Source organism: Coffea arabica, chromosome 11e, assembly GCF_036785885.1.
Source record: "Coffea arabica cultivar ET-39 chromosome 11e, Coffea Arabica ET-39 HiFi, whole genome shotgun sequence".
Classification (NCBI taxonomy): Eukaryota; Viridiplantae; Streptophyta; class Magnoliopsida; order Gentianales; family Rubiaceae; genus Coffea; species Coffea arabica.
In genome coordinates, this window is record NC_092331.1 from 50,254,672 (window position 1) to 50,278,506 (window position 23,835).

At 35.4% G+C, this 23,835-nt stretch overlaps 2 protein-coding genes across 2 annotated transcripts; one reads left to right on the forward strand and one right to left on the reverse strand.

Moving 5' to 3' along the window:
- Positions 1–4,695: 4,695 nt before the first annotated feature.
- On the reverse strand, positions 4,696–5,893 carry LOC140021355 (uncharacterized). The gene is made up of 3 exons (XM_072072110.1): positions 5,546–5,893; positions 5,181–5,336; positions 4,696–5,082 (listed from the first exon to the last, which is right to left on the reverse strand). The coding sequence occupies exons 1-3, from the start codon at positions 5,891–5,893 to the stop codon at positions 4,696–4,698; spliced, it is 891 nt and encodes a 296-aa protein (XP_071928211.1).
- A 5,846-nt stretch (positions 5,894–11,739) lies between these two features.
- LOC113717859 (transmembrane 9 superfamily member 2-like) lies at positions 11,740–17,974 on the forward strand. Its single transcript, XM_072072969.1, has 8 exons — positions 11,740–11,944; positions 13,106–13,258; positions 13,866–13,906; positions 14,043–14,598; positions 14,715–14,852; positions 14,951–15,107; positions 16,599–17,083; positions 17,610–17,974. The coding sequence occupies exons 1-8, from the start codon at positions 11,925–11,927 to the stop codon at positions 17,824–17,826; spliced, it is 1,767 nt and encodes a 588-aa protein (XP_071929070.1). The 5' UTR covers positions 11,740–11,924; the 3' UTR covers positions 17,827–17,974.
- Positions 17,975–23,835: the final 5,861 nt, after the last annotated feature.

Below are 23,835 nucleotides of genomic sequence, written 5' to 3' on the forward strand. Positions count from 1 at the left end.
AGTTCTGGGGTCGAGAATTTATTACAATGTCGTGAGCAGCAACCCTGCAATAATGGAATAGCGGGAGTAGAAAAGCAATTTCTGAATGCGATGGTCACGAGGAGATGCATCGGAACAGAGGTACATACACTTTTTATGGTTTCCTTTATACAATGATTAATTTCCTACCAATAATTTGCTACAGCCCTAAAGAATTTAAAATTTAATATTGCCTTCATATGCAACGAACCAATTACAGTAAAGGCGAGACATAATGTACCGTTCCCTGTTTCCTGTCGCCCCACATCCTTGGTAGCATCATCTTACAAATCTCCTCTGGTTACAGCCTCATGTGCCTGTTTATTCTCTGTCAGGAAAGCAGCATAAGCGAACGGGTCCGCAAGTTTCCCCAAAGCGATCTCCCAGGCAATAAATTTTCTAGCAATGATAACATCAAACTGTACATACATTCAGAAATAATGTCAAACGCAATAAAGTGAGCTTGCCACAAGGGGTTGTCCATTTGTGCATTTACAAATTGTGGCTGACACCCCTTTGCCCAACATTACGCAAACTTCAAGGTGAAAACCCCGCAACTTGCCACGTCTGTCTGTTTTAGTTTGTGTTTTACAAGAATAAATGTCCAGGATTGATTTTCGTGGAAAATTTCCATCAAAATCCATTCCTACAAAGAAAATAAATACAGCAAGTATCGAATGTTAGAAATATGTTACCTTTTTCGGAAATGAATCTAAGGTACGATTTTGAAGTTTACTCACCACAGATTGCATCAAACTTTGGTAGAAGGTTTTGTAATTATCCATAGAATCAACAATGTACACTTCTTTGTCCTTAACATGTGCAATCATGAGCAACCAATGATTTGAATAAATGATTGGAAAAAAAATCTGCAATCGCATACAACAAGCAATGTCGAATGTGTTAAAAGCTAAGGCATATTAGGCTGAATCCAATTCCACTAACATGCAGCTGCTACTCATATTGTATAAGAATGTTAAGGCGAGAATGATAGTTAATGTTTACCTTTTCAGGATTTGTCATGGAGTCGTCATTGCTTTGATCAATGAATGTCTTTTTGGTTGCGGGAGATATGCATGAATAGTCTAACACGCATTTCAGCTATAACGAAGTGATTGAGAAGCAAGTATTAGGTCCACATTTTGCAAGGCACAACAGCACATACAATAATTTTTTTTACGTACCCAAAACATAGGATTGAAGAAACAAATTGCTTATATTCTTTCTGGAGTAGGTGAAGGTACTGGGTCACAATCTTCACAGAATGGAAGAAATTCAAACATTCAATAAGAGTGAAAATACAAAGCGAGATCAGTGAACAAGGTAGGCCTGTGCAATCGCATAAAAAACTTACTTTGTCATTGAGACATGTCTCCTGAAGCATCACTTGCTCCAATTCTTCTCTTGTAATATCAAAGAGATGCTGCCTATCTAGTGTACTGACACAGTTGTGAACAATGATTGACATGATTACAATAATCAAATGAAAGCGAGATCATTGTTAGCCATTGACAGTACCGATACTTTAACATATATCTGCGGGACGAGTTCTCTGACATGAAAGCATACGGCTTCTTTTAATTCATCAGGTGCTACGCCGGAAGCTTGTGGTAGACACTGGACAATAAGGTATTAGCATATATAAAGGGGATTACAGGAAAATGCAAGAGCATGTCTTACATCTCGTAGAAATGGCAATGTCTCAAATCCGCAGTCCTTTACTTCGATGGCACCAACCCTTTGTAAAATTTGTGTCACTTTATCTACAACCTAGTCATACAAATATTGGGTTATGCTCCTGTGTTGCCATGGAGAAGAAGAAACAAAAAGGAGTAAAATAACATTGTCACATACACTTGCCCATTTTCTGGTTTGTTTAGATAGTATGACAACATTTTCAAGGTGTGCCTTTTCCCCCACAACAGGCCGTACCTCGACCCCAGCACACTTCCCCCCCTTATCCATCTCTTTTATTTCTTCAACTTTTCTATTCGCGTCCCCAGTCTGACCAATGACAGCATCAGAGGTATAGGATTTCTTCCACATCCAACCACCATCTTCAGCTTTGAATGCCAGTTTTTTGAAGTACGATACTCCCATTTTTTGGGCGTAAAATCCTTTGTTAATATGATCAGCCAAGAATGGCACATTAAAGCGCCTAAAGAGCCTGGTCAGCAACATACCAAAAAGGAGATGTGTTCTCTTATTCTCCCTGCTCTTAATCTTCCTAATCCTATTGAGCATTATTGCAATGATCAAATTGTCTATGTTAACGGGTTGTTTGTGTAACATATGCCACAATATAACTCTTTCTAATGCACTAACGGAAGTGATACTTTCGGCTTTAGGTACAATGTTATGAGTTATTATCAGATGTAACAGCCGTGGCAACACTTTCATATACGGCGCATAAAACTTAGTTTTTTTGCCCATGTTCATAACTCTGTCACCATTTTGCCTAATCTCTCCAAGAAATTCTAGGTCATTGTACCCCTTCATAGCAACCTTATCTACATTCTTTGCGCTAATCCGTTTATAGTCAACAGTGTATCCACTCTCAACCAACCCAAACTCTGAACACAAAACCTCAGCAGACAATTCCATGTGTACATTCCTAACCACTGAAGATCAACAAATCTTCTAACCCATCTTGTAACTTTTGAACTCCTCACCATCCCCCCCTTTCCTTTTACTTCAGCAAGTTTCATCCAGCTAATCCAGTGGAGTTTCTTTTCCTGCTCAGTATTTCCCCACCAGAAATTTGCAATACTCTTGTAAATGTCATCACACAGTTCTTTTGGTAGTTTGAAGCTATATTTTCAGAACTGAACCGGATATCGAATCAGTCAAACTCAGGGGTCAGGGGTCAATGGGTTCAACCGGATTCGATCGGGGTTCAACCAGATGATGTCATAAATAAAAATTATTTAAAAATTAAAATATTATATATAAAATACCTAATAACATGTTAATATTAATAAAAGGTATATTCATATATATTTGATGTTTCAAATATATTTAATAAGAAAATATAAATAAATTAGAACAATCAAGTAGCAATTTATATTATTTAATGAGCATTAACAAGTTTAGAATTAAAATTATGGATTTAATTGAAAAATAACACCAAATTTTAAGACAACATTTATAAAGTATGAAATATTTGAGATATATTAATAATTTTTAACAACTTAAGGGTCAAAACATAATATTAAAAATATTTTGACCTTTCAAAAAAAATAAAAAAAAAGAAGAAGAAACCGGGTTCTTTTTTCGGTCAAATCAGGTCAAATTCGGTCAAACCCGGGTTTTGAACTGGTTTGACCAAGTCTTTAAATTTCTGATTTTCAGAGTTAACTCGGACCGGCTAACTAGCCGGTTCTCAATTCGATTGGTCGGACCGACCGATCCGGTCCGAGTTTAGAAACAGAGGTTTAAAGCAGGCCATTACGTAGTTGGGCATCGCAAGTATCACCGATTTGATGAGCACTTCTTTTCTTGCCATACTCAACATTTTGTTTGTCCAACCTTTTAGCTTTTTGATTACTGCACTTTTAATGTACCCAAACATTGGGTTCTTTGTCCTTCCTATTGCCATTGATAGCCCCAGATATTTTCCATTTGTTGCCTCCTTTAATTTCCCCAACTCCTGACAGATATCTACTCTTCTTGTCCTTTGGATGTTCCTACTATAGTACACAATAGATTTCTCAAAATTCACTAGCTGTCCTGAAGCCATCAAATATCTTTGTAACATTTCTTTCACTTGCTTAGCCTTCTGGATTGTTGCCTTGCAGCAAACCAGAGAATCGTCTGCAAAAAATAAATGTGATATTTGCAGACTATTCTTGCTTACTTTAACTCCTGTGATCAGCTTATTTTCAACCTTTGTGTGTATCAAATGAGACAAACTTTCTGCACAGATTAAGAAGAAATAAGGGGAGAGGGGATCTCCTTGTCTCAGGCCTCTACTCGAATTAATATATCCCACCTTAGCTCCATTAAGATTGAAGGAATAAGACACTGAAGAAATGCAAGCCATGATCCACCTAAAAAAGATAGGACAGAAACCCATATGCATCATCATTCTTCCTATGAATTTTCATTCCACTCTATCGTACGCTTTAGACATGTCAAGTTTAATAGCCATGAATCCTGTCTTACCTTTTCTTTTATTTTTCAAAAAATGCATCACTTCATGAGCAATGAGAACATTATCCACTATTTGTCTACCTGGCACAAAAGCTGACTGCGACTCACTAATGCATTTGTTTAGGACAACTTTAAGTCTATTAGTAAGCACTTTTGAGATGATTTTGTACAAGGTGTTACACAAGCTAATAGGTCTGTACTGAGTCAGATTGATGGGATGTTCCACCTTAGGGATCAAAGTAATCAAAGTTTCATTGACAACCTTAAGCATGTTACCAGAGTGGAAGAAACTAGTGACTGCATTTACCACATCTAGTCTAACAATATTCCAATATTTTTTGAAAAAAAGAGGAGACATACCATCTATCCCAGGTGATTTGTTTGGATGCATGGAAAGCAATGCCTTATGTATCTCTTGTTCACTCACAGGTCGAATCAGGTGTTCGTTCATCTGTCGTGTTATATAGTATTGGGAACTCCCTGTAGTGTTTCCTCTATTTGATTAGCTTCTCTAGCAGTGAGCAGCTATTTATAATATCCACAAATTTCCTCCTTCACTTCCTGCTCGTTCTTGCGCCATTGTCCATTATTCTTTTGCAGACATGTGATTTGCCTTTGTTTCCTTGCATTCATTACACTCGCATGGAAAAAAGCTATGTTTTTGTCTTCTTCCTGTAACCACCTTGTCCTTGCCTTTTGGCTACAGTATAATTCCTCCTCTCGATATGCCTTACTCAGTTGCAACTTCAGTTCCACCAACTGGCCCTTTTTTCCTATGATGTTGCTATCCTTTAGCTCCTGAATTCTCTCCTTTATCACCTGGATCCTTTTCCCTGAGTCCATGTTTTTTTCCTTTTCCATGTTAGTAATGCCATTCTGCACTCCTTTATCTTTTTCGTTACCTTGTACATCCTGGATCCTTTATGTTCTGAACCCCAAGCTCTTTCTATCACCTCTTTGGTTTCCTCATTCTTGGCCCAACGATGATCAAAATAGAATCTTCTTTTTACCTTCTTCTGATTGGGGTTAAGGTCCAAAATCAGCATACTATGGTCTGATGCTTCATTTTCTATATGACTGCAGCGAGCTCTATCAAACATTTGGTACCATTTGACATTAGCCAAGTACCTATCCAATCTTTCTTTTACTTCCCCCTCACCTTCCCACTGATTTTACCATGTCCATGATTTCCTTTCAAAGCCTAAATCAACCAGCTCATTTTCCTCTATAAACCTATTAAACTCCTTAAAGCTACTCTCATGTCTCCTCTTCCCTCCCCATTTTTCCTCCCCAGATCTGATATCATTAAAATTCCCTACCAATACCCAATGTTCCCCCACTCCCTTTTTTTTTGCTCTATCATTTTCCACTGTACCTTTCTTGTGTTCTCATCTGTGCTTGCATAAACTCCCACCAGCCACCATTCACAACCAGAATCACTGTCTTTCATTTTCATTCCTATGAAGAAAGTCCCCTGGTCGATACTTATCACTTCTATATCTTCCTTCCATACCATTGCAAGTCCTCCTGCTTTACCATTAGAGTTAACCACACAGCAATTATCAAACTTTAATTGTTTTTGAACCTTTTCTATGATTGTTTTCTGATTCTTTGTCTCAGCCAAAAAGACAACACTTGGAAAGTGGAGATTTATCACCTCCTTTAGTTGGAAAATTGTCAAGGGTCCTCCTACACCTCTACAATTCCACACCAAAACCTTCATTTACACTGTGGAGGCTTTAATGGAATTGTCTCCAGTTCCCTCATTTTAGTCATTTTCTGACTTTTCCTTCTTCCTTGTTCCTAAAATCCTTCTTCCCCTCCATCCTCTTCCATTATCTCTCCCTCCTTATTAACTATAGGTTTCTTTCTTTTTTCCTCCTGATCCCCTACATGAGTATTCATTTTTATCTCTCCCAGTGGTGTTCTTTTAAGCCTATAGAACCCTCTTTGCATCTTTAATTTGTTTTCCACCTTCACAGAAACTAGAGGAATCATTATTTCTTGGCCTTCCCCCATTCCTAGCTTCTGAACATTCTCCTTATTATCTGGCCATTCCTTTATTACATCTCTTAACTCGCCTCCCTGCATTTCGAAATCCATGTGACCTTCCACCTCCCTTGTCGTTTTCTCCTCCTCTTGTACTTGAATTTCTTTTCCAGAAGCCTGATCTCCCATGCTCACCTCATATGTCCTTGGCTCCCTCGTTTTCTCTACCATATTACTAATTACTAAAGCCTTTTCCCACCCTCCCTCTTCCCTACCTTTTCCTACATTTCCCTCCAGATCTTGTCCCCTTCCCTCTGCTCTCTATCTCATCCTCTCATGTTGTACTGCTCTCTCCCCTATCCCATCCTCCTTTCCTCCTGAGTCAACCCTATCCAGTATGTTGGATTGTCCTTTAGGGTGCATTTGTTTTCCATGTTCACCCCTAAGTGGTGATGTCATTATATTCCCTGCTCTCATCCACGGTCCAAACTATGCTTCCCTATGGGATTGATTGGCCCTTATTTCCATTCTGCAATTTTTATCTCCATGTTCTATGATACCACACTTATAACAAAAATCTGGGCAGCATTCGTACCGAAATTCAATCCAGACCATCTCTCCATTTAGTTTCACTGCTGTCCCTCTTACTAGTGGCTGGTGCAAATCTACTTCCGCATATATTTTCATATGCCTCCCCTCCTTTCCACCCCTAGGTGGTAATATGACCTCCCTCACTTTCCTGAACATCCCCCCTATTTTCTTCCCCGCTGCCTTACTCATCTAGTGTACCAGGAGATTCCAGATTTGGATCCAGAAGCTGGCAAATCTAAAGCACTCAGCTTGTTTTTCAAATCCTACACACCACTCCCTAATAACGAGCACCTGATTGTCTAAAATCCATGGACCTCCTGCCACTATCTTTTCCTTATCCTCCTCCCTTTCAAACTGAAATTGAAACACATTTGGGCCTATCTCAGTGACTCGTAAGTTTCTGGGATAACCCCAAACATGGTTGGTGAACTGTTTTACCCCAGTGAAATTGGCTATCTTATCTCCCATAATTCGGCCTACCAAACTTCCTCTACAATCTTGAACGCTCTGTTCTACATCATCATTACTTAAATCTATTCCACCCACTTCCTTATCTGATAAATCAAACCTTCGCAAAGCTGTTGCTAGAGCTTCCTCCATCTTCCCCCAAAACCCTACAGTGTTCCCAGTACTATCTTAGGATGAACAAACAGCCTTTTCACCTGTGTTTACAAGAGATAAAAAACACACAGCAAACTCAAAACACATTAGGTTATATAAAAGAAAAGCTAAAAAGGAAAGCTAAACCTTCTTCCTTTTTGGAATTCTGGATGTTCATAGTTTGAATGCGTACCACAGAAGCCTACTGCTACCCTTTGTTAGGTGGATACTAAGTGGAAAACCGAAATAACGACGACAAAGAAGTAAAAGAAGAAAGTGCAAGGAAATGAAGATGACTGAAGCTACTGGCCATTAGTGAGCTGAATCTTCTTCATGGGTTACTAGACTCCTCACTATTCCCCTGCGTAACTCCTTCAGGATTTTCCAAATTTTGGACCAGCTGATTTCCGCTAGCTGTGTTCTTGAGATTTGAAAAATTTTGAAAGCTAGGCGGGCTTTGGTACAGACAGTGGAAAGTGGTGTGAAAAGGTGTTCGAAAGTATTTGCTCCAATACCGAGGAGGGAAGCTCTCAATTCTAGAGAGAGATGCTCTCAATTCTAGAGAGAAAACTATGCTCTAATGATGCTAGAAAAATGTAACGTGTACATCAAATAAGCAAATAACAAACATAATGTTGAAATGAAATGGAAATTTTATTGAACTATTAATACTAACAATTTCACAGCTTTAAGGGGAGAGTAGATTGCCTATTGCTCTTGGTAAAATCAGTATCCTTCTTGAGCTGTTGATTTTAAATTAACTTTTTTAAAATATAGGTTTGACCAACTCCAATCGAGGCATATCAATCGTTGTTCGATTTGGATGATGAATTGACCTCTACAACTATACCTATGATTTTAAAACCCCATTTCGTTGATCTTAAACTACATAAAGCGCCAAGACTCCACCTATAGTGAATTGTCCCAATTTTAATGTGATTCTGCACTTGATTTTGGCATTTCTTGTCTTTAGCATTTTATGGGGCCTCCCGTGGACAACTTTGTCTGTTGTTGCTTCCTTTCTCAATTTTCCTTTTGTCATCTTATTCCGATTACGCCCTTTTGTCCTGGTTTCTTTGTAAATTTACTGTCAATTTTGTCTTTTTGTTTGTTGTACCACTGCAGCGGCTACCCTTAGTTCCGTGATACAGATGTGAATTTTTTTGGCCTCCGCTATACAAATTTATATAATTTATGTATCCTTGCGCTTTCTTTGTGTGCGTTTATATATATATGTATATATATATAAAATTTTTGCAAATTATATATTTGTATGGACAAAAATATTGATTGTTTGGAAAATATATACATAACAATTATATTTCCCTAAATTGTCTATCTTCATTGTAAAAAAATCAGAATTTTCTCACCAACTATTAAATTTCTCTCATTATCCAACATTACAAAATTTCCAACATTACTAATCAGCCTACTCATATATTGACTTCTAGACATGCCCTTCTCCAAAATCCTTCTAATACACCCCAAAAACAACGGACTTAAAGAATTAAAAAATTCAAAAATATAATACTAAAAAACAAAATAAAAAAGATAAACTTTTCTTCGAAACTATAACAAAAATAGCCAAACTACCACAAATTTACATACAAATATTTCAAACCACGCCCCTACAGATATATAGACAAAAATATACATGATGCAACTAAAAAAAAATTCATATTCACACATGAATCACAACACAAATAAGAATGCCACATCTATAAAAAAAAAAACAAAACCAGAAAATATATAAACATTAAAACAATATTAAACAATCATACAAGCTCAAATAAAATATTAAATATCCATATATATATATGTATATATACACATATATAAATAAACAAAAAATAAAAATATGACAAATTGACAAAACCACAAAAAATATAAACACAAAAAAAATAAACCATTATATCACCTCAAATAAAATACTAAACATGCACAACACACACTCACACACATATATACATATTAAAAAAATATGTTATATACCTATATCTATATATTAATACAAATTCACCACAACTTTGAGTAACATAAAATAAGTCACATAAACATCAAACAATAAATTTTTAAAAATTCTACTACAAATTACTGTAATTAAGCTTTATAATTTTCATATGCAATCATTTCTATTTCTTATAAAAAAATTTATACACATCACCTTACTTTCAATAATATCCATTTATCAATAAACTATTAATATAAAATCTCTTAGCTCTCAAAATTAATATTATCCCTCACTTATTCAAACTCTATTAATTAAAAAAAATATAACTTCCATCAATTTCAATCTAGGGCTGCAAACGAGTCGAGTCGTGTCGAACTTTGGGTAATCGAGTCGAGCCTTGACTTAATTTCATTGAACTCGAATTCAAGCTCGAGCTTGACGAGTTGACAATTTCAAGCTCGAGCTCGAGCTCGAAAAAATAAAAATAATTATTTTATATTTTAAAAAATAGATAAAATAATATTTTTTTCTTAATAAATAATAAAATATTAAGGATATATATATAATTTTACTATTTAAATTAAAAAATATAAAAATATATATATATACTTAAAATAAAAAAAAAATATATATATACTTAAAAAAAATATATATATATATATATATATACATATATACTCGAGCTCGCGAACTGGCTCGCGAGATAACTAGCTTAATATTTTGATCTCGAGTTCGAGCTCGATTTTGACTCGGGCCAGCTCGAACTCGATTCGAGCTCGATATTGATGACTCGAGCTCCTCGCGAGCGGCTCGATTCGTTTGCAGCTCTATTTTAATCACATTCATTCATAACTAAATCAATATCATCTTCACTCATCGAAAAAAAACCTACTTAATTAATAAACACACATGTTACCAACCTATAATATCAAATTATTCCAAATTATTAATTTATCTCATCACACAATGCCCAAATTATAACACTCTTAATGTAATTCTCCACTTAATTCTTTGTCCTATCAACTTTAAAAAATATATATATATTCCATTAATTTAAATAACATTTAATTATCACTAAATTAAAATAAAAAAAAACTAAATTTTTTAAAACCAATATTATCCATCAAATGCTTAAATCATATTAATTTTAAAGAACACAATACAGATCACATCAAATTTATTATATTTGTTTATAAATAAATCAATCCTCTATCCATAATTCCAACTCCATTATCATACACAACACTCTAACTATACATTACTAAATAAATTTTACATTACCCTAATACAATCAATAATGGACACCCGAGGAAGCCACGGGCCACAAAACGTGGTAAGTTCTAACGCCTTTAATGGTCTTGGCACATTTTACCAAAGGCCCATATTTTGTCAAAGTTGGTAATGGTACCTAAGGAAGACCCGGTCATTCGCACCCGCTAACAATTCTAATTTTCAAAATTCTCAATTAATAATTTATCTAGGGCTGAAAAGTTAGAACAAGTTATTTGATATTCCAATTTAGCTCGTTCAAATTTGAGAACCTATCAAACCAAATATAAACTAGCAGATCCAAAATCAATTTCTCTTTATACCTCTCCTTTTTCTCTAATTTCTCTCTATTTCTTCTTATCTTCTTAGAAGGCTTTCCTCTTTAGAAGGAAGACCACCATCATCTCCCTCCCATGGATTTCGTTTTATTGTGTTCCTTAATCATGGCAATTTAAAATTTTCTTACATTTTTCAGATATGTAAAATCATTCAGATTTACTGTATTTGTTGTTAAATTGCAAGTCTGTTACTTTAAGTGCATGTTTAACCTGCCACTAGAGTAGAGATGTAAATCAAATCGTGTTGGACAATTTTCAACAATTCGTTAATGAAATTTACTTGTTATTAAATAAAACCAAACGTGAACAATATTTTACGTATAGCAAAATTTCAAATTCGACTCGAACTTGGCTCAATTAGTATAATAATTAAAATTTACGTATAAAATATTCAAGACTCGAGTTTGATTTGGTAAAAAGTCATTCGAATTTGATTCGATAGACGAACAAACCAAAGTTGAACATAATTTCAAATCCATCAAAATAAACAAACAAGGTTGAAGATTGAATATTAGATTTGATTAATTTTACTAACGTCCTGACGCCACCTCACTCCCACCATCTAATGCAATGCTCTCATGCTTCCCTTTTCTCTAAAATTTTACGTATTTTCGATTCTTTACTTTTAGACACCATGCAGTAATATCACTACTCTAGTTCAGAACAAAATGAGAAAAATGCACTAACATCTCAGTTACTCTAGAGTCATAGCCAAATTACTTTTACAGGAAGTACTTAATTGGTAAAAAGAAACAATAAAAAAGAAAAAAGAAAAAGAGTAAAGATCTAAATTAGGTACAATACTATCTCAAATTCTCAATACATAATTTGCCCATCCACATCAACGCAAAGAAAGTCAACAACCTTGTAAGGGGGGATGCCCAATTTGTCTGAAATATCTCCAAGTCAAGTCGATGACACTATGCCGAAAGAAAGAATCAAAGAAACCTTCCTGTCTTTGTATCAAAGAAACCTTTCCATCTTTGTAGCTTTCTGGTGGACTGAATTTGTATTAGATGGCTTTCCCGTTTCTTCTGTAAGAATTCCTTAACCTTCTGCATTAATGCAAACATTCTGTTCAAACATTTCTGCAGATTACAAATTTGCATTTGGACCTGCTCTGTATTTTCTGATGTTTTGCTTTTGCATAATTGCAATCATTCCTCTACAATCTACTAATCATAAGATAGATTCAGGAAGTTGATGCTTAGTTAAATGAAGGGCTTGAATGATTTTTAACTGTATAGGGGTGTATAGCCGAACTATGGTGTTTAATTAATCGATATTGGATGGCAAGAACTGGGCTTTGCTTTAGCTGTGGAATGTGTGAAAACGTAAGTTTTACCTTGACATGTGGCTTTTAAATGAAAAATGACGAATTCAATTACTTGAAGGTGAGGGATGGTGAGTAATCTTGAAAGCTAGGTAGAAGCTGATACTTGTATTTCTGAATTGTGATTAGGATCAAAACATGGACAGTGGGGATGTTACAATGCATTATTTTATCTTACTTGATTGGCTTTCTCTGTCTATTTTGTAGCATTGGGCGATTAGTTTTGAAGGAGGATGGCTAAAGATAAGTTAATAATTTTAAAAATGATTGAGTTTATGTGGTGAGATGATCTGAACTACAAAAGGAGCTTTGTGTTTCAAGAGAAATGATGAATCGTTATCCCCCCAAAAGCTAGACTTGTGAAACATATATGTTGAGCCCATCTCTGCGCAAATTAGTTTGCTCCTGCCAAAACAACATTGTAATTTAATCATGTCAAGTCATCCTACCTATATCACAAGGAGTAAGTTCATCAAATCAACTATAAATGGCACCTATCTGGTGTTCCTTGGAGGCTTCAAGAATATGAATTTAGCAATAAAATGACTCTGCACGGCCAACCTTTTTTTTTTATTGGATAGAAAACCAACTATTGTAAGCTTGGATTATGGCTGGTGCTGACTTGTACCATATCCATGCTAATATTGGTAAAAACGATTAAATGCTGTTGTGTATGAGGTTTGGAAGATGTGGATTTCTCTTAAGACATGGGAAATTAGGGAAAATGTTGAGTTCTAGACTCTTTATGCTGTGTTACAATTTCTAGGAACTCAGTCTGTAGGCTACCTTGCTTTCCTTTCAGCTGTGCATCTGAGTTTGCTGGGTTTTCATTTTAATTGTCTCTATTTCTCTATGATGCCATAGGAGCATGAAAGGGTTTGTGGACATTCTTGCTGTCACTGTCATATTTACCAGTATTTCTAGCCAAGTGAAATCAGATGCTTCCAAGCACATATATCAAAAAGGAGATCCAGTCCCACTCTATGCCAACTGGGCTGGTCCATATGGCAACCCCAGGTAACAGCCGCATTTTGTCTATTAATCACAGTTTTGTAAGAATTTTATTCTTAAATGACTATTGATCAACATACCATTTAGATTCAATTTAATTTATTTGAGAATGAATGATTGGTCTTTTATGGCTTATATAGACTGGTTTTGCTTCAATTGTCTTGATAGTAGGATAGGAATTGGCATGGATATACCCTTCAACCATTCAATTTATATCTTGATTTCCAATTCATATATGTCAAAAGCAGTTACAACCTTTTCTGTATTGTTTCTGTTACATTGATGGGACAAGGGTAAAGGGTGGCTGAAAATCGAACCTACTTATATGTTTAACATGGAAAATGATGACACTGCCACTACCTGAGCGATGCTGTTCATCTATGTACATGATTACTGTGGAATAATGAATTAACCCTGTAATTAAATGAATTCTACCTACCTATCATGATCTTGTCATATGATCTGAATCATGTAGTGACCCTTTGTGCTAAGTGAGAATAAGTGGTTGCACAGCTCTGGACTGTCCTATTGCTTTCACAGATTTTTAGCTCACATCATTATAACTGTACTCCTAATTCCTACTTTTCTTTTTGTTATTGGATTGTGATGCCAGTGAAACTTTTCCATATTACAGTCTTCCTTTCTGTCAACCAGGTTCTTTTCTTTGCTCTACATACCTTTTCCTATATACTTATATACCAGTGAAACTTTTCCAGACTTTCTGCTAAATGCATATGTATACACACACACACGTGTTTGTGTGTGTGTATATTGAAATAATATCTGGCAGATCCTTTGAAACAGAAGAAACAATCTATTGGCGAAGTGTTGAATGGAGATCACCTTGCTTCTTCTCCATATAAGATTGATTTCCGAATGGAGCATAAATTACAGGTTGTGTGTGGGAAAAATCTGACCAGGCATGAAGTATCTTTGTTTCGAACTGCCATTGAGCAAGACTACTTGTGGGAAATGTACTACGATGACTTGCCATTTTGGGGTTTTATCGGCTATGTTGGGCCTGGATATTTCATATTCACACATACTGACTTTAAAATTCTTTATAGCGGAGACCATGTGATTGGGATTCTTGCTATGAACACACATCCTGCTGAGCTGGCAGACGGAAAGGAAGTTGATCTAAACTTCACATATGCAATAATGTGGCAAGAAACAAACATCACATTTGATAAAAGAATGGACGAGTACATAGACATCTCAAGGCATTTACCACATAATATCAAAATCCATCATGTTGCAATCTCAAATTCATTGTGGACAGTTCTCATTTTATTTGGTTGTCTGGTGGTACTGTATGTGCGAGTCCTTAGAAAAGACATTTATGAGTAAGACACTCAGCATAAGATCATTTCAGCTAGTGAAACACTCTCTATTTCGCAATGTTCTGATTTATTTCTTCTTTTGCTTCACACGTGCTTGTTTTCTTTTGAATTCTGTAAAGGTATGCAAGTGATCAGGAATCTGCTCGTGATCACGAAGAGACAGGGTGGAAGATTCTCCATGCAGATGTGTTTCGGTACCCCAAGTACAAGTCTTTGTTTGCTGCAGCTATTGGTTCTGGTACCCAGTTATTAATATTGTCAGTATCAAGAAGAAATTGCATTGCTCAAGAATATAATTCCACATTTGGTTGGTTAAATATCTGTTTATTGATCCGCTACATTGTTCATGCTGCAGGTCAATGTTAATACTGGTCTTAGGCCTTACTGGTTTATTTCATCCGTATGATCGAGGAGTTTACAAGACGGCATTGATCATATCATATGCAATTACATGTGGGGTTGCTGGATTCTTTGCAGTTTCTTTCTATCATCAGCTTGAAGGAACTGACTGGGTGACAGGTTGTCGAAGCCTGTGCAATAATAAAACCTGCTCAAACTAAAAGTAATTTCTGTAGATAGTGGTAAGCAGGGTCGAATCCACAGGGACTGGGAGTAATTGTTTCTTTTCAAATTCACAGTGACAAGGGGGTGTTTTTATGCAGGATGTGACAATCAAAGAAATTCAACTAAAATCTAAAAAGCTACTAAAAATTAAATAACAAATTACTGAAATCAAATGAGTGATAATTAAGGATCTAGCCAAGAAATAACTTCAGTAACGGTTCACCCAATTGATCATCGATAAGCAAAGGCAATTCCAATTATTTACTAATAAATAGGTTATAACTGCCAAACAAGCGATGACAGTCAACCCCTCCTTACTGTGTCGATGATTAAGGTACGCCCGTTAATCACTGCTCTAATTGAGAAATAATCCTAGGTACGCCCGTAGAATTTAATTCCCCAATTGCCTTACGTATTAGAGGAGCCCTATTCTAACCAAATAACACACTACCAGGGTTATTTTAGATTAGCCTGCGTATCCCCCTGACACGAATCTAATCGTGTCAGTTGTCACTATTTTGAGGTAATTAAACAATTACGGATTTAACGCCCCAATTGACAATAGATTACCCAATCAATTAATTATCCGGATCCAAGACAATCAACGAATTAAATAACCATAAGCATAGTAATTAGAGAATACACGAATACCAATAAATAAAAGGGAGAAATTAAATTAAATCGATCTCACAATTTTTAGGCGAACCAGAGCCTTCGTTGCTCCTTGACTAGATTTGGAAAATTAGTTCATAGTTGATGAACTAAACCCACAGGAAATTGAAGTAGGAGCTGCGGCCATTGATTAGAAAATTGGGCAATGCAATTCACCCGAAGGAATAAAGCAAAGTAAAGTAACAATGGATGATTTAGTCTTCAGTGCTCCTGACTCACGTAGAGGTAGCCACAAAATATTCCAAGAAAAGTCAAAAGCTCTCCACTACAAGACGAAGGAGACCCAACGGTCAAAGGAAAAGCTAAACTATAAAAATGGAAGAAACTAAGAAGGAAGCCAGCTCCCTCTGTGCGGCGGCTTTGTGCGGCGCCCTCCCTTGCGGAGAGGACTCCGGAGGAATAAGAAGCTCCCCACTTCAGCCCTGCGTTCCTCCTTTTAATGCTGCCATCTGCGAATTACCAAAAAAGACTTGTATCTCCTTATTCCAGAAATGCCCTCGATTGCCTGCTATGTGAACTCTTTCTCGATAACTGTCAAATTGGCCTTTATTGTGACATTTTTGTTCTACTCCCTGAAATAAATGTAAATTACGAAAAGTGAGTAGAATCTAATAATTAATTCACATTGGGTTAAGTAATAGGAAAAATTAATAATAAAATTAACTATCAAATTGCAACCTATCACTGGGTATGTTCTAGTAACTTCTGCTTTCCATCCTCAGTTTTTTTGGGATTTTAATTCTTTTATTTTTTTGATCACTTGACAGATGAGGAATGTATTCCTAACAGGATGTATTTTTGGTGGGCCTCTATTTCTTTCTTTCTGTGTCCTAAATGCTGTTGCCACTATATATGGGCTTACTGTAGCACTTCCTATTGGTGGAATTGTTGTGATTTTTCTTCTGTGGATGTGTTTAGCATTGCCATTGCTATTGTTGGGAGCATTTTTTGGGAAAGTAACTGATTGGCACTTTCAAGCTCCTTGCCACACCTCAAACTGTCCTAGAGAGATTCCAGCTCTCCATTGGTACAGGGGTGCTCTTCCTCAAATGGCCTTGGCAGGATTTCTGCCATTTGTTTTTATCTTTATTGAACTCTATGACATCTTTGACGCTGTATGGGGTTACAGGGTATACAATCTGTATGGGATTCTATGCATTGTCGTAGTGCTTGTTATAATCGCTACTGCTTTTGTTTCTGTTGGTTTGACATACTTTCAGCTTGCTGCCGAAGATCATCAATGGTGGTGGAGGTGAGCAATTCTGTTTAGGTGCTTATCCTATATTTTTTAGCTCATCCTGAGTAATTAAAATTGGTTTTCATGGTGATCAACATTAATTTGGATTTGCAATTTGTACCTGATTGTAGATGTGTTTCTGGTTGTCTTGTCTCTGTGTACTTAGCTCCTTTCTACCTAACATTTAATCTTTGTACTGAAAATTCTCCGACCTTGTCAAACCTACAATTTTATGTGTCCTCCTTATTTTCTGATTACACAAACAACTGAGACATGTTTTGATGCATTATTTGGTTGCTTAGTTATTCTGGATTTAACAATTTTTGATGCTTGTGTTAGAATTAGCAGAGATATTACAATGTTGTACAAATTTCTGGCTCTAAGCTTATTATGGGAAATACTTTTCTCTGCATCTATTTTGTTGTGCTGTTCATTAGACTGCTACATCTCCCTATTACATTTGTCTTCCTTTCTACAATCTATAGAGTTTTGTTGTGGACTCCTATCATTGAGACTGATCTCTATACTACATTCTGAACAGATCATTTCTTTGTGGTGGTTCAACTGGTCTCTACATATTTGGCTACTGCTTCTACTATTACTTTAAATCCCAAATGAGGGGCTTCATACAAACCTCATTCTTCTTTGGCTACATGGCCTGCATCTGCAATGGGATCTTTCTCATGCTAGGTACTGTAGGTTTTCGTGCCTCTTTACTTTTCATTCGGTACATATATGGTTCCATAAAGTGTGACTAGTTCACTGTAGGTTTTGAATGAATTCTTTAGTTGTGTTCGTCATGTTTACAAGGAAAAGCTTTGACTGGTGTAAAAAGAATAGATTTCCACTCTATTTCTGGAGAGGAAAACAGATTGTCTGTGGAATGTAGTTTTATCAGTTTCGATATGGTCAGATATTTTCATGAAACAGAAGGCACAAAAATCCCCATGTCTGCAGCTTGTATATATAGTCAGACAATAAGGCTATGATGAGTTTTATATTTTTGTCATGAAATCATGATCACCACCACAATCTATTACCAAATGTAATAGTTAAAGATACAATCTGAAGTCACATTAGCAATATAAAACAATCTTCCTTTACTGACCAATAACAGTTGTAAGTAGCAGTTCCTAGACAACAGGCATTAGCTATATGGTCACTGAAAACAGCATAGGTTCGATTTTTTGGCCTCCAGTAAAATGACACAACAGAATGGAGTTTTAGCAAAATCTGAGTCAGAAAACTCCTGGAAAGTGTGATTTCCATAAAGATGACAGTATCCGATAGCCTCCATAGGTTCGATATTTAGGACCCCAGTGAAGATGACACAATAGAAAAGGAGTTTGAGCAAAATCTGAGTCAGAAAACTGCTGGAAAAGTGTGATTTCCATAAAGATGACAGTATCTGATAGCCTCCTTTTTGAGCTGGCAATGGAGTGTATAAACGAATTGTTAGGCAGATTATTGAAAATGTCAACATTGGATCCTGAGCAAGCAAATACATGCTGCATTTGGCAGTAAAAGGCCAAAAGAAAGATGGAGAAGAGTATGGCTTTGGTAAAAGGACTCATCTTGCTTTCCAATATCTGTTGGTTGAAGGTAATATCTGCTATATTCATGTAATATAGCCCACCAAAGTATTGGAGAAATGGATAATGATGACAATAGATCATCCATTTATGCATATGCTTTCCTCTGTCAAAGGAAGATGGACAATATTTGAGGTTCCAATTCAATATCTGTGGTTACATGAATTGAATTCTAACTTCGCCAAGCTCTTGATGTGAATCAAATTCTAACTTAAATATTCACAGCATGTATTCATTTTCTTGGGGCTCATGCTAGGTAACATATGTTACTAAAGCATTTGTAATGAAAGGTACAAGTCCTACATCAAAATCTCGTGTCTCAAGCTTGCAACATCTCTAGTCGAAAGAAAGAAAAGAGCTGATTTCTTTCCATGTTCCACTGAACAAAAAGTTTAGCTACACCACTAACCATCCAGCCCAAAAATTGCAAATTAAACGTATGGCATTGTTGCTGCTATTGGCGTATTAAGAAGGGCCAGAAAGGTACATAGGTAGCTTTGGCCAACAATTCCAAAGGCAAATATGAGCAAGTTTTTAATGGTAGAGGGTAAGAAGGGTTAGCATCAGATACATTAAAAGAAACTTATAGAGGTATTTCTTATGTATTTTCCCTTAATTAATGATATGATTATTTTTTTCCTCAACTTCATTTTCCCAGAAAACTAATATGACGCCCTTCAAGAGTTTCATGCTTCAAATTTCTTCGATACCCTAAATGTTGTTTATTTTCAACTAGTGAAAGGAGGCTAAGCTAACTCCAATGTCATTTAGTGCGAAATAATGCAATTAATGGGAATTGCAAGATAATCCTCTTTATGGGAAGAGTGAATGTAGCCCAATTTTCCCCTCTTTGCTCAACAGGATTTCTTTTGGAGATCATTACAACCACATCTTTGCTCAAGTGTCGGAAGAACTTGCCTTTCCTTTTTTTTTTTTTTTTTAAGGATTCTGCATTCGGACTTGTAATGTCCTTTTTAGCAGAAGCATTTTCCCTTGTTCTTCCTTTTCTTGTTGTTGTATTGATTCTTGGACTAATTTCCCTTCTTGCTCCTTGGGATTTGCTTGATTGTTTTTTTTCAATCACATACACTTTGTTGAAATAGTCTTTGTTCTCTTCTTGGACTTGAGAATCCTTTCTGTCTTGCATGAGAATTTCTTTTTCTATACGGATTTAGCAAGGTCTAACTGACTATCTCTCTTGATATTTGCCTTGAGGAGGAAAAGTTTGTGGATGTTGGGTTTATTTGACTTATTGAATTTTTAATAACATCTAACAGTTAGATAAATAAATAAAAATGATATTTACTTTTGATTTCTGGCTGCGTGCCTGTAAGATATACAAATGACTTTCAGATTGCTAAAATATCAAATTGTCCTTTTTTTTTTTTAAAATTGTGTAAACTGTTGTTCATATGTTGTTAAACAGGTAAGTGCAATCTTTATAAGAACGAGGATATGGTTGGAATTCGGCTTCAGAAAGTTGTTGACTTGACTTGTGTCGACAATAATTTTGGAGTCATGTCTAGACGTAGAAATCAAGGATGCTTACTATTCATCATTCGCAAAGAAAACTGATTAAGTCCATAAAATTTTCATTTATTTATTCCAAAGCAATAAAATACATTCAAATGGGCATTCACTTTTTTCCAAGCACTTCAAATCTTAATCAGTAGGAATGAGATCTGCAATACTCATAGAATCTTGATAGAATCCAATAATCAATATAATATGACCATGCTTTTCTATGATAAGGGCTAATACAAAGAATTATGGCCAAGGCAGTTACTATCACCACATATGAAGCAAAAGAGCTCCAAATGAATGCTACCACATCAATTACGCCATCAACTTCTTTGTCTTGACCACCAACATTTACGGGTTGTGAAGCAATGGGGTCACAACTTCTCTTGATCAATGGTCCACAGAGATCTCGATTTCCACTTTCAATACTTGCAAATTCATTGGACCTTTTTCCAAATTGAAGAATCCCAATAGAGTAACTAGGACCCATTCATATCATTCTCATGTTTCAATTGAAAACTTTCCATGTTTGCTTTTTCTCAAGAAACGAGGCCTGCAATACTCGTAAAATCTAGATAGGATCCAATAATTAATATAAAAAGACCATGCTCTTCTATAATAAGGGCTAACGAAAAGAAGTACGACTAGTGCAATCACGATCACCATATATGAAGCAAAAAAGCTCCAAGGGAATGCTGCCACATCAATTGCACCATCAACTTCTATGTCTTGATCACCAACATTTTCAGGGTGTGGAGCAAAGGGGTTACAACTTCTCTTGAGCAATGGTCCACAGAGACCTGGATTTCCTCTATAATTGCTGTCGTCAAAGTTTGCAAACTCCCCTGTATCAGGTGTTCTGCCAGACAAGTTATTGTATGACACATTGAAGATGGACAAGAAGTTCAAGGATGCCAGCTCTGAAGGTATTTCGCCACTGAAATTGTTGTAAGAAAGATCCAAGGATGCCAGTCCTATTGGGTTTCCCAATGTAGTGACTATCGTGTCAAGAGGAAGAAATGCATCTGCGGCAAAGTGTCCTCTGCCGAAAGAGATGTTGCTGAAGCATGAAGGTAGTGGCCCAGAAAATTTATTTTGAGAAAGATCCGTAATTGTTAGTTTCTGCAGCTGACATAAGTGCAAAGGAATATGACCATGCAATTCATTTCCCCCAAATAGAAGAACCCTGAGGTCTCTAAGTTTGCCAATATAGCGTGGTATACCACCAGATAGCTTGTTGTACCTCCAATCAAGTGTCATCAAATTGAAGCTTCCAGACAGCATCTTTGAGATGGATCCTGAGACCATGTTATGGTGCAGGTGGATGAACTTCAAGAACGTAAGTTGGGAGCAAGCTGGTAAAGGTCCGATCAACTGATTTTTGGAAAGGTCAAAAAAACTAAACATCTCAAGATTGCATACAGCATCTGGTAAGTTACCTTCTAGCAAGTTGGCTGACATATCAAGAGAATACAAAAATGAAAAATTTCCAATCCAACTAGGAATTCTGCCCCGAAAACCATTATTGGAGCAACTAATCTTGGTTAGGTTGAAAGGATGTCTTAGATTTGATTCCATCAAATATTTGCCTTTCCTTTCTTCAACAGTGACTCCTGAATCCTTTGTTCTTGTTTTCAAAGATTTGGAGTCGTCTAAAAGGGATGTTAATTTTTATTTATTTATTTAAAAAAAAATATTTTGGGTGACTTGGCACACTTAAACTCAATACCAAGTAGTGACTCTTATTTTTTCCTAAAAACCCTTTTTAGACTTTTATTTTGGGCCAAAACCATCGCATATTTTAAGTTCCATTTTAGGCTCTTTTCCTTTATTTATTTTCTAATATCAAAAAATTAATTTTCAAATAAAAAATATTAATCAAAAAATTTATTTTTTTCTAACACCTAAAAATTCATTTTTTTCATTCTTTCAATACTAAAAATTTATTTCATAAAAAATCATTCTTTTAATACCTAAATCAATTTTATTATTTTTCAAAAAAAAATGGGGCATGTCAATAATAGGATATGGACCTTTCTTGTGACTAATTGCAAATGTTCCAAGTTGTTTCAATTGCTAATATCCTGTTCTAAATCAAGAAATTGGGCTTGCATCAATCTACTTTGCATGAAGAGTTAAATTCTGTAATTCTGGAAGTGGACAAGGATCTTGAGTTCGAGTCAAGTACTTGAGCTTGATCATACTCGCAAGAAAATCGAGTCGATCTCGAATTTTCAAGCAATTTTTCGAATTCGAGTCTGAACTCCATTTCTGCTACTTGGTGGAGCTCGAGCAATATATCTCTACTGTCGAGTCGAGCTCGAGTATAACGATATTCGCACTTGACTCAACTCGATTACATCTCCAGCTATAACTAGCCATTGGAGGATATTTTTTTGTTTAAAACAACTTATGTCAGCTCTTGGATGATTTTCAATTAACATTTGTAGGGGTCTTTTGGAAATGGTAAAATTGTAAAAGTATTGATAAAACAAAGGTTACAAGTGTGTGTTGCAATTAAAATATACTATTATTAGTTTTGTCATATTTGATGACTATTTCTTTCGATAATGTACTATTATTTATCCAATAAAAAATCCTCTCTAACCACAAACGCCAAATACCCACGCGATGCGTGAGCACTCCCCCTAATTTATAGAATTATAGTAAAGTTTAATGGTTGAAAAAGTCTTATTTGACTAACTAATCTCTCTCGCAATTGCCCATAATTGCACCAACGCCCTTTTATTATAGGACTTGTGATGTCAACCCGCTATATTATAGGGATAACTTTTCTATACATTGTTTATGTGTAATTTTTTTTTTTTACACTAACAAATTTAGATCATGTCACGTAACATGAATTCAAAAAATTGAAATTCAAATCATGCACATGTGATATTCATCCAAAATTGCTAATGTAAAAAAATTACTACACTATTTGTGTATAAAAAGTTAATCCATATTATAGTCTATATATATATATATATATATATATATATATATATATATATATAGGGCAAAAAACCGCGGTGGTTCTCAAACTTTCAACTTTGTACACTTTTAGTCTTCCAACTAATAAGTGCGTAAATGTAGTCCTTCAATTAATAAAAATGTGTAATCATAGTCCTTCCATCTAATTTGACTACTAAGATGGACAGGAAGATACAAATATGGCACAAAAAATAAAGGGATAATTTCAGAAACCTCCCTTGAGGTTTTTAACAATTTCATTTAGCTCGATGTTTTAAAAATTACATATACCTCCCTTATCATTTAAAATGACAATACTACCCTTGAATATTTAATGAAATTTCCTTGTTTGGTATGTTTATATTTAGAATAAAATTATTTTTTATTTTTTTTCCTTCTTATTCCTTTTTTTAAATTTTTTGCCAATAAAACTGTGAAACTATCACTATTATCTCAAGTTTCTATTGCAATCAAATGTCCAATTAGTGATTTTTTTTATGAGTTAACTTTATATGCAATCCAATGTTTTTGTTGATCTTCATTTTCTATTTTTTGGTATTAAATAACAATAAATCAAAAGAAAATGGTCCAAAATCACTATTAAATTATGATAATCCAGCTATTTGAAAAATTCATAAACACTACATGAATTATTTCAACATTTTCTTTTCTATCTTATAA

What these genes read in the sequence shown, in the direction of transcription:
- LOC140021355 (XM_072072110.1), bottom strand. Translation starts at nt 5,893, where the DNA reads ATGAAGGTTTTGGTGTGGAATTGTAGAGGTGTAGGAGGACCCTTGACA. An exon ending in CAGATGAGAACACAAGAAAG is followed by an intron (nt 5,337 to 5,545) that starts GTACAGTGGAAA and finishes TGGTAAAATCAG; the next exon opens with TGGGAAGGTGAGGGGGAAGT. An exon ending in TTAACCCCAATCAGAAGAAG is followed by an intron (nt 5,083 to 5,180) that starts GTAAAAAGAAGA and finishes TAAAGGATCCAG; the next exon opens with GATGTACAAGGTAACGAAAA.
- LOC113717859 (XM_072072969.1), top strand. Translation starts at nt 11,925, where the DNA reads ATGGCTTTCCCGTTTCTTCT. An exon ending in ATGGCTTTCCCGTTTCTTCT is followed by an intron (nt 11,945 to 13,105) that starts GTAAGAATTCCT and finishes ATGATGCCATAG; the next exon opens with GAGCATGAAAGGGTTTGTGG. An exon ending in CTTAGAAAAGACATTTATGA is followed by an intron (nt 14,599 to 14,714) that starts GTAAGACACTCA and finishes AATTCTGTAAAG; the next exon opens with GTATGCAAGTGATCAGGAAT.